At 39.9% G+C, this 13,146-nt stretch overlaps 1 protein-coding gene across 3 annotated transcripts in view; it reads left to right on the forward strand.

The window, feature by feature from the left end:
• FLT1 (fms-related tyrosine kinase 1) overlaps positions 1–13,146 on the forward strand; it is a 115,126-nt gene that overhangs the window by 33,568 nt on the left and 68,412 nt on the right. For all 3 annotated transcript variants that reach the window (XM_014966062.1, XM_014966063.1, XM_014966061.1), the window contains 4 exons: positions 893–1,067; positions 3,008–3,125; positions 5,104–5,273; positions 5,685–5,844. In XM_014966062.1, the coding sequence (XP_014821548.1) occupies positions 893–1,067; positions 3,008–3,125; positions 5,104–5,273; positions 5,685–5,844 (623 nt within the window). The remainder of the gene's footprint in view (positions 1–892; positions 1,068–3,007; positions 3,126–5,103; positions 5,274–5,684; positions 5,845–13,146) is intronic.

A 13,146-nucleotide genomic window follows, 5' to 3' on the forward strand; every position in this document is an offset into this window, starting at 1 on the left:
TTTAAGGTTTACAACTCCCATTCCTTTCATGTCAGCTTGATTTATGCTGGTGATTCAAGTCAAGATCATTTATTATGTCACTTATTGTGTCTAATCACAAGCTAAAATTATGATTACATTATATAGGGAAGATTAATGCAACCATTTAAGAAATGGTGGCATACTGTAGCCACTTTTTCCTGGCATTTTTTCACCTCAGAAATAAACAACTTAGCAATAAGAAATGCTCCAAATATATTATATTGCTCGTTGCTCTCTTACCAAGCCCTAGCCGGGGCAACATACTTGTGAAATTCTCCTTCGTTGTTATTTGGATGGTAACTGAAGGGTGCTCAGTGTTTATAAGACACCAACAATATCCTGGGTTAAATAAACTTTGAGGCCAAAGGCTGAGGGGGAGTTGCAGGAAATAACTCCTCAGACTCACATTATCTTCAGTTCCACCCTGTTATTCCCTTGCCAAATCAAGTCTCTTTTCCGTCTATAGCGTCTGCAGAATTCTCCCCTTCTTGTCTTAATGTTGCCTTCTTCTGTATGTCTGCTGCTTACGGACACTGAATCCAGGCACCAAACTATGTGCCAGTGGCTCTGGGTTTTTTTTCGAGCGGTGCTGGGCAAGGAGCAATGAGGGGCTGGGTGTGTTGGTACCGCAACCCATACAGAAAGGATCATCTTCCTTTCGTTCGGTTGCGCTTGCAGCTTTGGTGAAGATAAGAATGAATTGCCATATAATGTTCCTTATAATTTTTATTGTTGACTCTCTGGAAGTGTTAGGCGCCTTTTGCATATCTGCTGAATAGAGGGGTCTGGGTTTTTTTGTGGAGGCATGGTGGCAGTACATCATGAAAATTGGTTTGATGAAGCTCTTTCTTTTTCATTTTCACTTTTATAGGGAAGGAGGAGAGGTTCTGTAACGCAGCGCATTGACCAGAAGAATACAGAAGCCAATATTTTTTACAGTATCCTGGTTGTTGACAAAGTGCGTGATATCGATAAAGGCCAGTATACCTGCCACGTGAAGAGCGGGCCATCAATCAAAGCTGTTAACACAACAGTCATTGTTTACGGTAAGAAATGTTGCAGATTTGTAGAATACTGAATGCTCAGGCACCAAGTTCAATCATACGACAGCTTAACACAAAGTGGAACTTAATTTTTAGCATGTTCACCATTGGTAAAAAAGGGAGGGAGACGAAAGAGAATATGTGACTTTTCTTCCCTGACTGTTGCTGGAAGTAGACATGTTAATGTTCAGTTAGATCACTCGCATCTGCTAAAGATGGGGATGACCCTGTCCTCAGTCAGTTCTGGCAGACTCAACCAGTTAAACTATAGTTTGCAAAGGAAAAAAAAAAAAGTACAAGCTGCATTTAAATAGAAGAACCCCACTTCCTCCTCTATGGTACTTACTCATTGTTTTCTATGAAAAATGAAGAAGAAATAGATACTCTGTCTCTACGTGCAGCAGGTAGCTGCTAGACCATTCCAAGAAATGAAACATAGTGCAACTGATTAATGTGGTTTTACAGTAGGAGCCTTAAACAAGTTCCCTGTGCTCTCTGCCTGGGCTTCCTGTGAGATCTGGAAGTTTCTGGTGTTTTTTCAAATTTATTTGAATTAGGACTTTTGTGCATTGGGGCTCTATGAGAAGCTATTGTCTTTGTGGCATCCTGTTACAATTAGAACTATCCCACGAGCATTGAAGTATCATTGATATTAAAGATCAAGCAGCTGGTGGATGTCTTCTATGACAGATGAATCATGGTCAGAATATTGATTTGTTCCCTGTTTTTACTGGTCTACCTTTTCTCTCTCGCCTGGAAGTGGGGACTAAGCACCCTATGCTGCTGTTCTTAACCAATATTTCTGTCCATTTTCTCTATTTAAGTCTTGGACTAAGTCACTGGGAGCGTAGGATGAATCATGGTAGCCACTTAATATATTCTTAAACAGATAAGCCTGAAGCTGCCAGAAACTGAGTTCTAGATTAAATTGAAGTCAGAGAAGCTGGAACTGTTGAAACATGTCTGTATACTCTTACTGGCATAAGCAGCCCCATCTATGGGATACCCATATTAGAAACAGCCTGTGTGAATAAAGGTTTGCAGAAGCAGGGCTGTGTCTTTAAGTATAACCTGACTCGTGTAATTAAACTACTGATTTGTCTCGTGCATGCTGTTTTCAATATACATGACAAATATGATTAAATATTGCACTTGCTTATAGATCATCCTTAGGCAGTCTAGAATGTGAGTAAATACTGCACCTCAAGTACTATCTGAAGGACACTCAAACAATTTTTCATGTTTTGAAATTTTTATTTTACTTAAGTGCATTTTGGAAAAAACAATATTTTTTTTTTCAATATATTGTACAAGTACTCTGCTTCATTGCCTCTGCTTAAGCCCATCAACTTGCCGGAGAGTTTGAAATATAGGGCAGTACAACTGGAAAAGAACAAATTCCAGCAGGTTGAGATTGTTCCAAAGAAGTGATAAAGATTTGTTTGTTTGATAAAACAGCTGTTTACCAATGATAAAGAAAGTTTCCGCCTTTTCCTGTGCTGTTTCTCTGAAGATCCCCTAAATCCTCTCTGGCAGAATTTTTTCTTTTGGAACATTCATTGATTCTCAGCCTTTAGCTGTGGAGGGGTCATCTGCTCATCTAGTTCAGTTTCCCATGTACCATGAACCACCTTATCTCTTTTGTGTTGAAACCAGTGCCTTTTTTTCTGGCTGAAGCACAATATGAATTTTGGCTAGAGCATATCATCTCCAGGCAGATTTGTGGCCTGGGAACTGTATCTCAGTTTCTTGTATATTTGTGGTATTATTCTCTATATTTTATAGATCTCTAGGAGGTTAGGTTTTATTCTTGCTGTTGCCATGTGGGAACACCAAAATTATTAAAGATCATTTTCTTTTGGAATCCTGTTCTCTTTAGTTGAACAGCTCTTTTTGCAGGTTGAAGATCAGTAATATAGGTGCATTCTTTTTCTTTGTTTAAGATAAAATGTTCATTAATTTGAAGCGTCGAAGAAAAACTGCACTGGAGGCTGTAGCTGGAAGAAAATCCTATCGTTTGTCGATGAAAGTGAAGGCATTTCCCTCTCCAGAGGTTATATGGTAGGACAACACTTACTTCCACATATACACATTGGACCTCTTCTTAGATGAAAAATAATGTCCTGGTAAAATATTCAAATAACACCCCTTGAAATGGCAACAAACTGAAGACAACATGCTTGTGGAGTTTTGTTGGAGGTTTCAGGATTATCCTGGGTTTTAACAAGAATATTCTGTGAGAATATCATCTCCGTTTGCAAGTGCAGAAAGGAGGTCTGGAAAGTTTAAAGCTCAGTCCTTCAAATATGTTAGATATGTCTCTTATTGAAATCAATGGACGTTCTACAGTTAAATATCTCTACTAACCTTGACTGAAGCGTTGCATCCAACTTCACTCAGACCTAGATACGAGACCTGAACTTGCATTTTAAACAGTAGGAAAAGGAAGAGGCAGCTTTAATTATAATAACTGACTGAGTTGAGTCATACAGACACGCACTACTAGAAAAGCAATGGAAGTTGGTTTTATTATGTGGTTATCTGCAGGTTGTGGATCTACTTTAGTGACTGGAGCGTTGACTTTGGCTCACGTATACTGTGCTAAGAAATCTTTTGAACAGCTTTTTGTATTAACCCAAACCACTTTTATATGAAACAATGTTATCTATTCATGATCTCAATTTTTTTTTGTTTGAATCATTTTAAATACCAGTAGCTCTGGCTCAATTCATTACACTTTAACAAAGGGTCTATGACAAGACTGATTAAGAAAACAAACCATACACACATGAACAGTGAGAGTTCATGTTACTCACAGCCAGCAATTACTTTTGCTCCAAACATTTTGTTTTGTTTTACAAAACCCTTACATTTATAGCTCCGCATGGAAAATTAAGGGGCAAAAGTGGAGCTGATGCTAGCCATATATACAGTATTTTCTGTTTCTTTAGTGGTTGACCTTGTTAACTATACATACAGATCCAAAACTTCTGAAATAGAAAAAATTCCACTTAAACCACATGTAAAAAAAAAATAAATTCACTGTGAGGTTAGTCAAACACTGAAACAAGTAGTCCAGAGAGGCTGTGGAGTCTCCGTCTTTGGAGATACTAAAAACCAGACTGAAAATGGTCTTGGGCAACCTGCTGATGTCGCTTTGACCAGGTTGTTAGACCGGATGATGTCCAGAGGCCCTTTCAACCTTCAACTGTTCTGTGGTTCTATAAACAGATACAGTGAAATGCCAAAATACATAGTCCTTAGACCCAATTTTAAGTGCTCCTCTTATAACTCTAAGAGTTTTCTGTAAACATTTACTAAAACTCACAAATCATTCTAATAATCTCATTGTAGTGAAACTCTGTTGCACTGTTTTAACATCATGTCAACCTTCATACAGCGACCTACCAAAAATGTGCTTTATGCTGTGTTTTAGACTTTGAAGAAAAATAATGCTTCTCCAGGAATCTGTGTGTGAGCAACAGTTAGTACTTTCTATGTTGATTTTCTGTTATCTTTAAAAACATTCACCTGATAGCAGGATATCTGATTCTTAAGTGCTTATCTAATCTACTTACTCTTCCTCTTCCTAAAATCACAGCTGTGCTTAGGCTACTGTAATACTTTGTCCCAGGAAGTATTCCGAGGTCATAAAGAAATGGCCAGTGCTGGATGATGCAACCTTTATTTGTGTGAATGACTCTTAGCCAAAATGGTTGTCTTCTAGACTAAATGGTGGCACAAGCATGGAAAACTGGGATCTTCAGAGACAGAGTTGCAATTTTCAGCAATTCGCCAATATCATATAGTCCTGGGAGATCCTTGTCAATTTCAATATACAGAATGGTATTCTCCAAAGTGCTTTATAAATATCAGCAATCTCATTTGTAAGGGAAGAATAAGCCTCTGGCAAACAAAATCTCAGACTGTAAATTGAATCCTTGCCCAAAGATCGAGAAATGTTTTGAAATTAAATACTGCAGGCAATTTAGACAGCACTGTTTTCCAACACTTTGATTTCTGGAATTCTTTTACACAGGTTAAAAGATGGGCTACCTGCTGCTGAGAAGTGTGCCCGGTACATGGTTAGAGACTATTCCTTAATCATCAAGGATGTTGCTGAGGAAGATGCTGGAAACTACACTATAATATTGAGCATACGACAGTGGAACTTGTCTAAGAATCTTACAGTCACTCTTACAGTAAATGGTAAGTTTACAGCGTGTTCCCATGCTTCTCCTGAACATCGAAATGCTAAATTCTCGTTGAGCTAGATTTTCATTGATCTTGCACAGTTTAGATCATTGTCGTTTTTCTTACTGACTTTCATGGACCTAAATCCAAGTTCCATATGCAGGGTGACAGACCCGTCTTGGAATCAGAAGACAGACACTTGTTTTCATTAGAAGGGTCTCTGTCTTCCATGGTCACATACTTGTTCCTGATGACTTAAATGTGTTACTAAGCACTCATCTGATTTGACTTAGGCCTGCACTTTTCCTTTTTTCTCCTGAGGATTTTTCTTAGTACTTATCCTGCAGGAATATACTATTTTCATGATCATGCAATACACTGGAAATGAGCTGGTTTTAATCGCTTTCCAATTTTTACGCTTTACAGTGAAACCCCAGATATATGAAAATGCCGTGTCATCATTCCCCGATCCAAATCTGTATTTACTGAGCAGCAAACAAGTGCTGACATGCACGGTGTACGGTATTCCTCAGCCTAAAATTACATGGATATGGTATCCCTGTAGACAAAAGCACTCCAAAACAAGGTAGGACTTCTTCCTTACTTCTACTTAGCATGTCTTCCCTTACTATTACCTTTAAATATTTACTTTTTTACAAGAATAAAGCTTACCATGACCATTGCTTAGTAGAGTTTTGTATGCTTTTAATCAATGTATTTTTTTAGTAAACATAGAATAGAATTTTTTCTGCATCATTACTTGAAAAAGGAGGGCAGAGTTGTTATTTTGTATTGCTACTTAGGTTTATTTACAGTTCACTACTATTCATGCATGCAATGAATGTCCAGAGGCGATAATTGCTTTCTAATTTTTATGAGGGAAGCCTTGCAGACAATGTCTTGCAAAGTTCACATGCTTTCTCATGGAGGAGATTTCCATGCTTTGCTCCATGCACAGTGATTCCCCTGTGTTCCTTCTTTTGAAATTCAGCAGAAATCCGTAATGAAGGTCAAATCTTTCTTACGATATGTTGACTCAACGATTCAGTTCAGCAAGCCAAATGTGCCCAATATTCTCCAGATGATACTTCAACAGGGTAGAATATAAATGGTTTACTTGGTGAAGATGTGGCGCTTAGCTAATCCCTTTTTGTATTTAAGCTTTCTTTTGAACTGTCTTTCTTAGAATTACAAGTTTGTGTGTTGACTCATTTACCCAAAGCTCTTAATGAATCATGAAATGATTCAATCTTAGTGATTAACACTCAGCCTCCACAACAGCATTAGCATTAAGCTACTATTGGAGGGTTCAAACACGCAAGGTATTTGGATCGCAGCATAACGAAGATATTTAAAACCTAACAAAAGTTTAGGAACCAACATTTTCTCAGTTTCATTTGAAATTAATAATTTTACACAGAATTTTACTTCTCTAACACTTCCATAGAATTCGGTTTTAGTGCCAATCCAGCCAAGAATTTAAGCACATGCTTAACTGCAGGGATACGAAACACCTTATTCATTTAAGGAGGACAGACATCTTATTTTAATTAAGGGTGCTTGTAAGTGCTTTGTGATCAGTGAGAGAGTGGTCAGCACTTCCGAGAAGCACACATAGTTTTTTAAATTACCCCTTGCTTTGGCATTATGCTAATGGGTGGCTTTCTGTGCCCTTCTCACCAAGAGGTGGCACTAGCAATCTCTCCTTTTGCTGGAATAGGTATAACCTGAAATTCTCCATTTTGAGAACAGGTGAGGGCTGAATTTCCTCTATCTGTTATGTTACCTTCAAAGGACGAGTTGTAAAATTCTGAGTAGTTTTACTTATAGGCTCAAAGTGTAAGAGAAAAGAAACCACAACATCTTTTAAGTAAAGAAACCCTGTGAAAGGCGTATACGAAAATTTTCAATCTTTTAGTTTCTTTCAAGTGTTTATACATCTAGGCATACGCTGGATTGAAATCACGGTGCGGCACTGATAAAACAGTTGGCTCTTCTTTGGGAGTTGGGGTGGTGCTAGTCCATTGTCAGATATTTCCTTCTGTTAACAAGCACAGATCTGCACTACAGCATAGGAGAGCGTGTCATTAGAAATAGAAATTAATATCTGCAAGCAGGTGTTTAATAATGTGCTAAACTGTGGACTCAATCAATGCTAATTAGAAGTGTGTTTGAGCAGGTGATCAAAGGAGAAATGTAACAATTTGAATCAGCTGTTGGCTCTGTTACAAGGTTGTTTCCAGACTTGCTTCCAAATTGCCTTCATAATTGTTCTGTGACAATTCTCTTTAACCCCCCTCCCCTTCCTTCTTCTTTAAACAGTCATTGAAGAAGTAGTCTGGAGAACGCCATTTCTAATGCCTTGCCTAAGAGGAGTGGAATGAATCCCTCTGAATAATATGATGTCAGTTAACTATTGCAGAAAAGCAGAAATACCCAAATAATTACATTTTGTCTCCTGCTCCATTAAGTGAGCAGAGTGGACTACCTTGGCAGCTGGCACAGCTTGATCAAGCTGATGTCTGGGCCAGTTCAGGTGTTCTCCCTGAAGAACTGGAAAACCCTTTAATCCCACCTATTTCACTACCCCTTCCTCTTTGTGTGAAGGGAGGTTTGCCTAAACAGCAGATTAAAGGCGCATGTACCCTGTGCAGCAGCTCAAAAATGGATCTTATTTCCCCATTATTCGATTCACCTGCACAACATTAAGTTTGAAGGCACAAATGTTGCTCTGTTTGTGCTCAAGTAGTGCCCATTTCTGTGCACAGATGTACCTTGTACCTTAAGTTTATAAACCCCTACAGGTTACCATTATTAAGTGTACGGCAGTAGAGATTCTCATCAAGTTTCCCAGTCCCATGCCACTGGCCAGAGTGCACACTCTGAGTAAAAAGAAGCTGTTGCTGCAAAGACCTTGCAGTGCACTGATCAGTTTGCTTCAAGATTTATACGTGCGCTTAACTTTACTTCACTTGGGTACTACCACTGCAAGCTGGGGAATGACGCATAATGCATAAATTAGGTGGTTTTATTTTCAAAGGACCTTTGCCTATGGGCACCTTAATAGAAACCATTAGGTTAACTAGCTGTTTCTTTCAATTTCTGTTCTAGACAGTATTTCTGTTTCAAATAATCTAAAAATACCTCACTGGATTCCATTGCTCTTCAGTAAAATGCAGATACACTTTAATGCTTTGTGATTAATACAATCAATTTGCATAACTTTTCTCTCTACGTCATTCAGGCCAGTAACAGGAGGGCAGCCAAATTAAACAGTTTCCATAGTTTCCTGGTATCAAATAAAATAAAAAAGAACCAAACTGTAAAATTGCTCAACAAATTTGACTTTTTGGAATATGGAGAGATGAATGTAATTAAAATTCTCAGATCTTTATTTGCTGTTAAAATTGCTTTGCTTAAACCCAGTCTGTTGCCATTAAGTAACCTTTCATCAGCTAGCTGTCTAACTAAATGAATTCTGATGTTCACCAGAGCAAAGAAACATACAAGAGTCAAGAAAAACTGTCTGGGGTAAAAAATAATGTTTTGAAGGGTTTTTTAAATCTTATGCAGAGCTAGAAAATTCAGAGATGGTAGGCAAAAGACAGTAGAAGATGCAATGAGAGATAAAATAAAATACAGTTAAAGAAATTAAAGATTAATCTTTCTTAAATGATTGAGAAACTTCGTTTCCAGTGCTATCTTACTCCAGCTTATGCTGTTTCTCTGTAGCAGGCACACACATTCCCAGGCTGGGCAGCCCCCCGTTGCTCAGTGGATATGGCAGAAGACAGCCTGTGGGACACTTGTCCTGCAGTGTTCATCAGCCTCCTTGGTCTCCTCCTTACCGCCCTGGAGTTGTTCTTCCTGGCCTTGTTTTTGCTCAGGTTGGGTTGTCAGTAGAGGGGCAGCCAGCAGCAGGGCTTGCTGAGGGGTTCCAGAGTCAGCCAGGCTGGGCTCCACCTAAAACTCATCAGCTCTGAGGCTGCAGAATGAGCATCATCGTGCCAGGAACGTGCTTGATGCTGATGGTTCTTGACTGGAGTCTCTTCAGCCAATTTGTGTTTATCTTAGACTGGTCTGGCAGGGATTGCCAAGAAAGGCACGTGGGATATTGATATTGCTCAGTGGAAGCACTGGTTTCCTCAGCAGTTGTGCAGTGTCATTTGGGAGCATTTTCTCTCTCTGGACTTTTCCATGTGGGCTGTTCAAGAGAGATCTTCATTGTGCTCTGCCCAAGGTTTGACCACTTGGCCCTTAAGAAACTACAAATAGATGCAACACTGAAATTTTCCCTTGGGCATTCCAAGCCTCCCACCACCTCGCTGCTTCCCTCTCTCCTTGAGCTGTCGAGTTTTTTTTAGCCTCAAACTGAATATCGGATTATTATTTTACAACTGTGCTGTTACATCAGTCTGCATTTTTTTGCCTTTTGTTTTATTTTTCTCTCTGCGCGTGTGTGCACGAGGGAGAGAGAAACATGACAGTATTGTAGAGATGCCTATAAAAGCAAAATCATTGGAAAAACTAGTGCCTGATTCTCTGCCCCCTTGACTACAGTGTCAGATATGAACTCTTCTGGAATGGAAAACCACCTTTAAATGGTGGGATTGGGAAAGAAGAGGCTGAATACCTGAAGTTGAGGACAGAAGCAGACAGTGGGGACCAGGGGCTGTGCAGCAATGCCTAAGCTGGTGTTGCTGCCAAAGAGGAAACCATGGTGTCTGTAGTGCTCTGATGTGTGTGGATCCTCTTTAAAAACACTGCTTATTTAACACAGAGTGATAAGAAGGGAATATTACTTCCCTTTGAGGCTTGTCTACGGTGCAAAGGTAGGGTCGCATTAATGATTTTCTACAGAAATATCTCTTCAGCGTTGCACAGAGAGGAACAGAGTGTGTCATGGATCTCAGCAAGGTGAAAACTAGAGCTTTCCCCCAGATCTTCTGCAGAAATGCAGACAGCCTGAGGCTACCATAATGAAAATGCATGGCCAGACTCCCACCAGCTTCAGTGAAAGAGGAGGCAGGCCATGTGTGCATAGCAGTCTAATTGCATTTCTGCATTGTTTATGTCAGTATATTAACAAGGGATTGAAAAGCAGAATCATTAGGATGTGCTTGGATAGACTATCAGGGGAAACCAGATTTGGAACATCAGTGAGGTATGTAAAACGAACAAGTAAAGAACAAATGTTAATTGTACTTAATTAGAAATGTAGTGAACCACCCAAATTTAATTGTGGATGTCTGCAAACATTGATGCCCATTAGTTTGTCCACAGCGACTGTTTTTGTTCCCCATGCCACCTTCTATTTTCGGGAAGGGGAAGTCTGAGTCCTTAGAGCTGGTAAAAGTAGGTCAGATGCCATTAATAAACAGGTAGTTCAGAAATGCCTTTGTTTAATTTGACATGTGGCCAGATCCTCAACTTGAAATTCACACTGGCTGAGGATCTGGCTGGTGGCCTTTGTGCCTTCCATTCTCTACTACAAGAAAAGCTTCTTACAGTGATCTAGTAATGTAAAGGTACTTAAAATGGGTACCTTAAAAAATTTATGCCAGCTATTCCATTAAATGACTATAGATGAAGATATATATTAGCGTAAACCCCTGTGTTTTTCATGTATCTTCCAAAAAGATGTGGAGGAACAGATGTGAGCATGCATTGCGGTAGCATGGACTTGCAGAGTATTTGAAGCCAAAAGGAAGAGAGAAGTGAAATAGCACGTGATCTGCTTCAGTCTGAGCAAGCACTGCACTGAAGCACTTCATTCTGCACTTCTACTATGAGCCAAAATTCAGTGTGTGCTTATGAGTATCTTCTATCCTCTGAAAAGAGCTAGTAGGGGTGTAGCCTTGTCCTCAGTCAGTGTTTTGGAATTTTTAAATATTCTTTAATATTTTACTCACAAAATGCCCTATGAATCAGACCTAGCATATCTGTATGGATGGGTAAGGTTGACAAATACATGCTATACACTGAGTACAATTTGCCCGAGTCAGTCCTCAGGGTAACACAGTGAAGGCACCGATGACTTGATTCTGCAAGATGTAAATGGTTTCACTATGGGTCTTAGCTGAACCAGAAGCTTAAGCCTTCAAATTTCAGTATTGCTAGTTTTCAAACCACTTAATCAAAGTTTCTCAAGCCTATTTCCAAAATGTTTTAAGACCAAATGCATTATGTTGCCCAACTAATTTTTCAATTGGTCGTTGATCGCACACAAAACATAAGGGCTACGGTAACACCCAGAGTGTCAGGAGTGTTCTGCTTAGTGTCATACTTCTTTTAACCCTCATTCTCCAATCTTTTTTCTTCTACTTACTGTTCCTTTCCCACTCCCCTCCTCCCCCCCACCCCCTCAGTTTCTTTTTTCCTCTTTTTCCCTTCGCAGGGTAGTCCCTTGGCTTTACCAGGGGCAGTCTGGCACCCAGTCTTAAGGAGGAACACATAAGGGTCACACAGAGGGTGGGACATTATTGCTTGGTCTTTTACTGTCTGTGGCCCAGCCCATAGAAACCAAAGGGTGTGACGGGCTGTCGGTGGGGACTGCACGTCGTGAGCGAGGCCCTGCACGCTGGCCACGTCCGAGCCAGTGGGACGTCCCAGCTCGTAGCCAGAAACCTGCTCCTGCGCTAGCAGGGGCTCTTGGCCAAAGGAAGGCACCAAGTCAAACCCTGTGTGTGCTTCGGAGTGATTATGAATGGAGTACTATTACTGGATCGAGTACACCTTTTACAAAAATATACAAACTTTAGTTAGCATCCTTTTTCCTTTTACGTGTATGCCTTTCAAAAGGCCTTTGCAGAAGGCTTTGAACAGACACGGCGTATGAGGTAAGATCATGCTCAGAAAAAAATATTCAGTTAAAAAATAGAAAACAGAGGTTAAGAGGGAGCAGCCAGTTCTTGCAGCGTAGGGAGGCGACCAGTGAAGGTTTTCAGGAGCTAGTGCTGCGGTCTGTACTTGTCAACATGTTCAGAAATAATCTGGAAAAGGTGGTAAGGAGGTGACAGAGTTTGCTGATGATACTAAGTTATTCAGATTTGTAAGGATGAGGGCTGATTGCGAAGAAAAGCAGAACTATATGAATCTGGGTATCTGAGTGATAAAGTGGCAAATGAAATTCACTGAAGATAAATGTGTACATAGGAAAAAAATAATTCAACTTTCACATGCAAAATGTAAATGCAAAAAGTCTTTATATGTAAAAAGGCAGTACATCTAAAAAGGCAGTACATATAAAAAGGCAGTTGGCTTATCATAACTACAACAAAGAGTGATCTGAGCTTTGTGATACATGGGTTTGTGACAGCAATCACAATCATGAGCAGCTCAAAAAGCAAATCAAATGTTAGGAATTACCAGGAAATAATAAACATAGAACCAAGTAGAGAACACCATGATAACTCCACATAAATCCATACATTTCCAACATCTTTTATACTGTGAGCATCTCTGAACGTTTCATTTCAAAGGGTACAGCCAAACTGGGATGCACACCAGGAGGGGCAACAAAAAAGATCAAAAGAATTTCAGGGAATGAGAGGAATGTGTGAGGGATGAGTGAGGAGGGAGGTCAGGGCTCTGCTGCCCAAAAAAGAAGTGACTTGGGGGGCTGCACGATAAAGATCTACAGGCAGAAGGACACAGATGTCTGAGGATCAGTTGCATATGTCTTTTCCCAGTTCAACAAGTAGGGTCCATCAAATGAAGCCAGGAGGAGTGCAACTCGGAACAGAAAAAGGAGACAGCTTTTCATGCAGTGGGCAGGAGATCTGTGAAAGTCCTTGCTAGAGGATTTTGGGGGTTTAAAAAGTTTGCACAAGGTCTTGGAAGAGGAATGTACTGAAGTGTAGAAACGGCCTTGGTTGCAGGAAGCTCT

Source organism: Calidris pugnax, unplaced genomic scaffold (genome assembly GCF_001431845.1).
Source record: "Calidris pugnax isolate Ruff unplaced genomic scaffold, ASM143184v1 scaffold20, whole genome shotgun sequence".
Classification (NCBI taxonomy): Eukaryota; Metazoa; Chordata; class Aves; order Charadriiformes; family Scolopacidae; genus Calidris; species Calidris pugnax.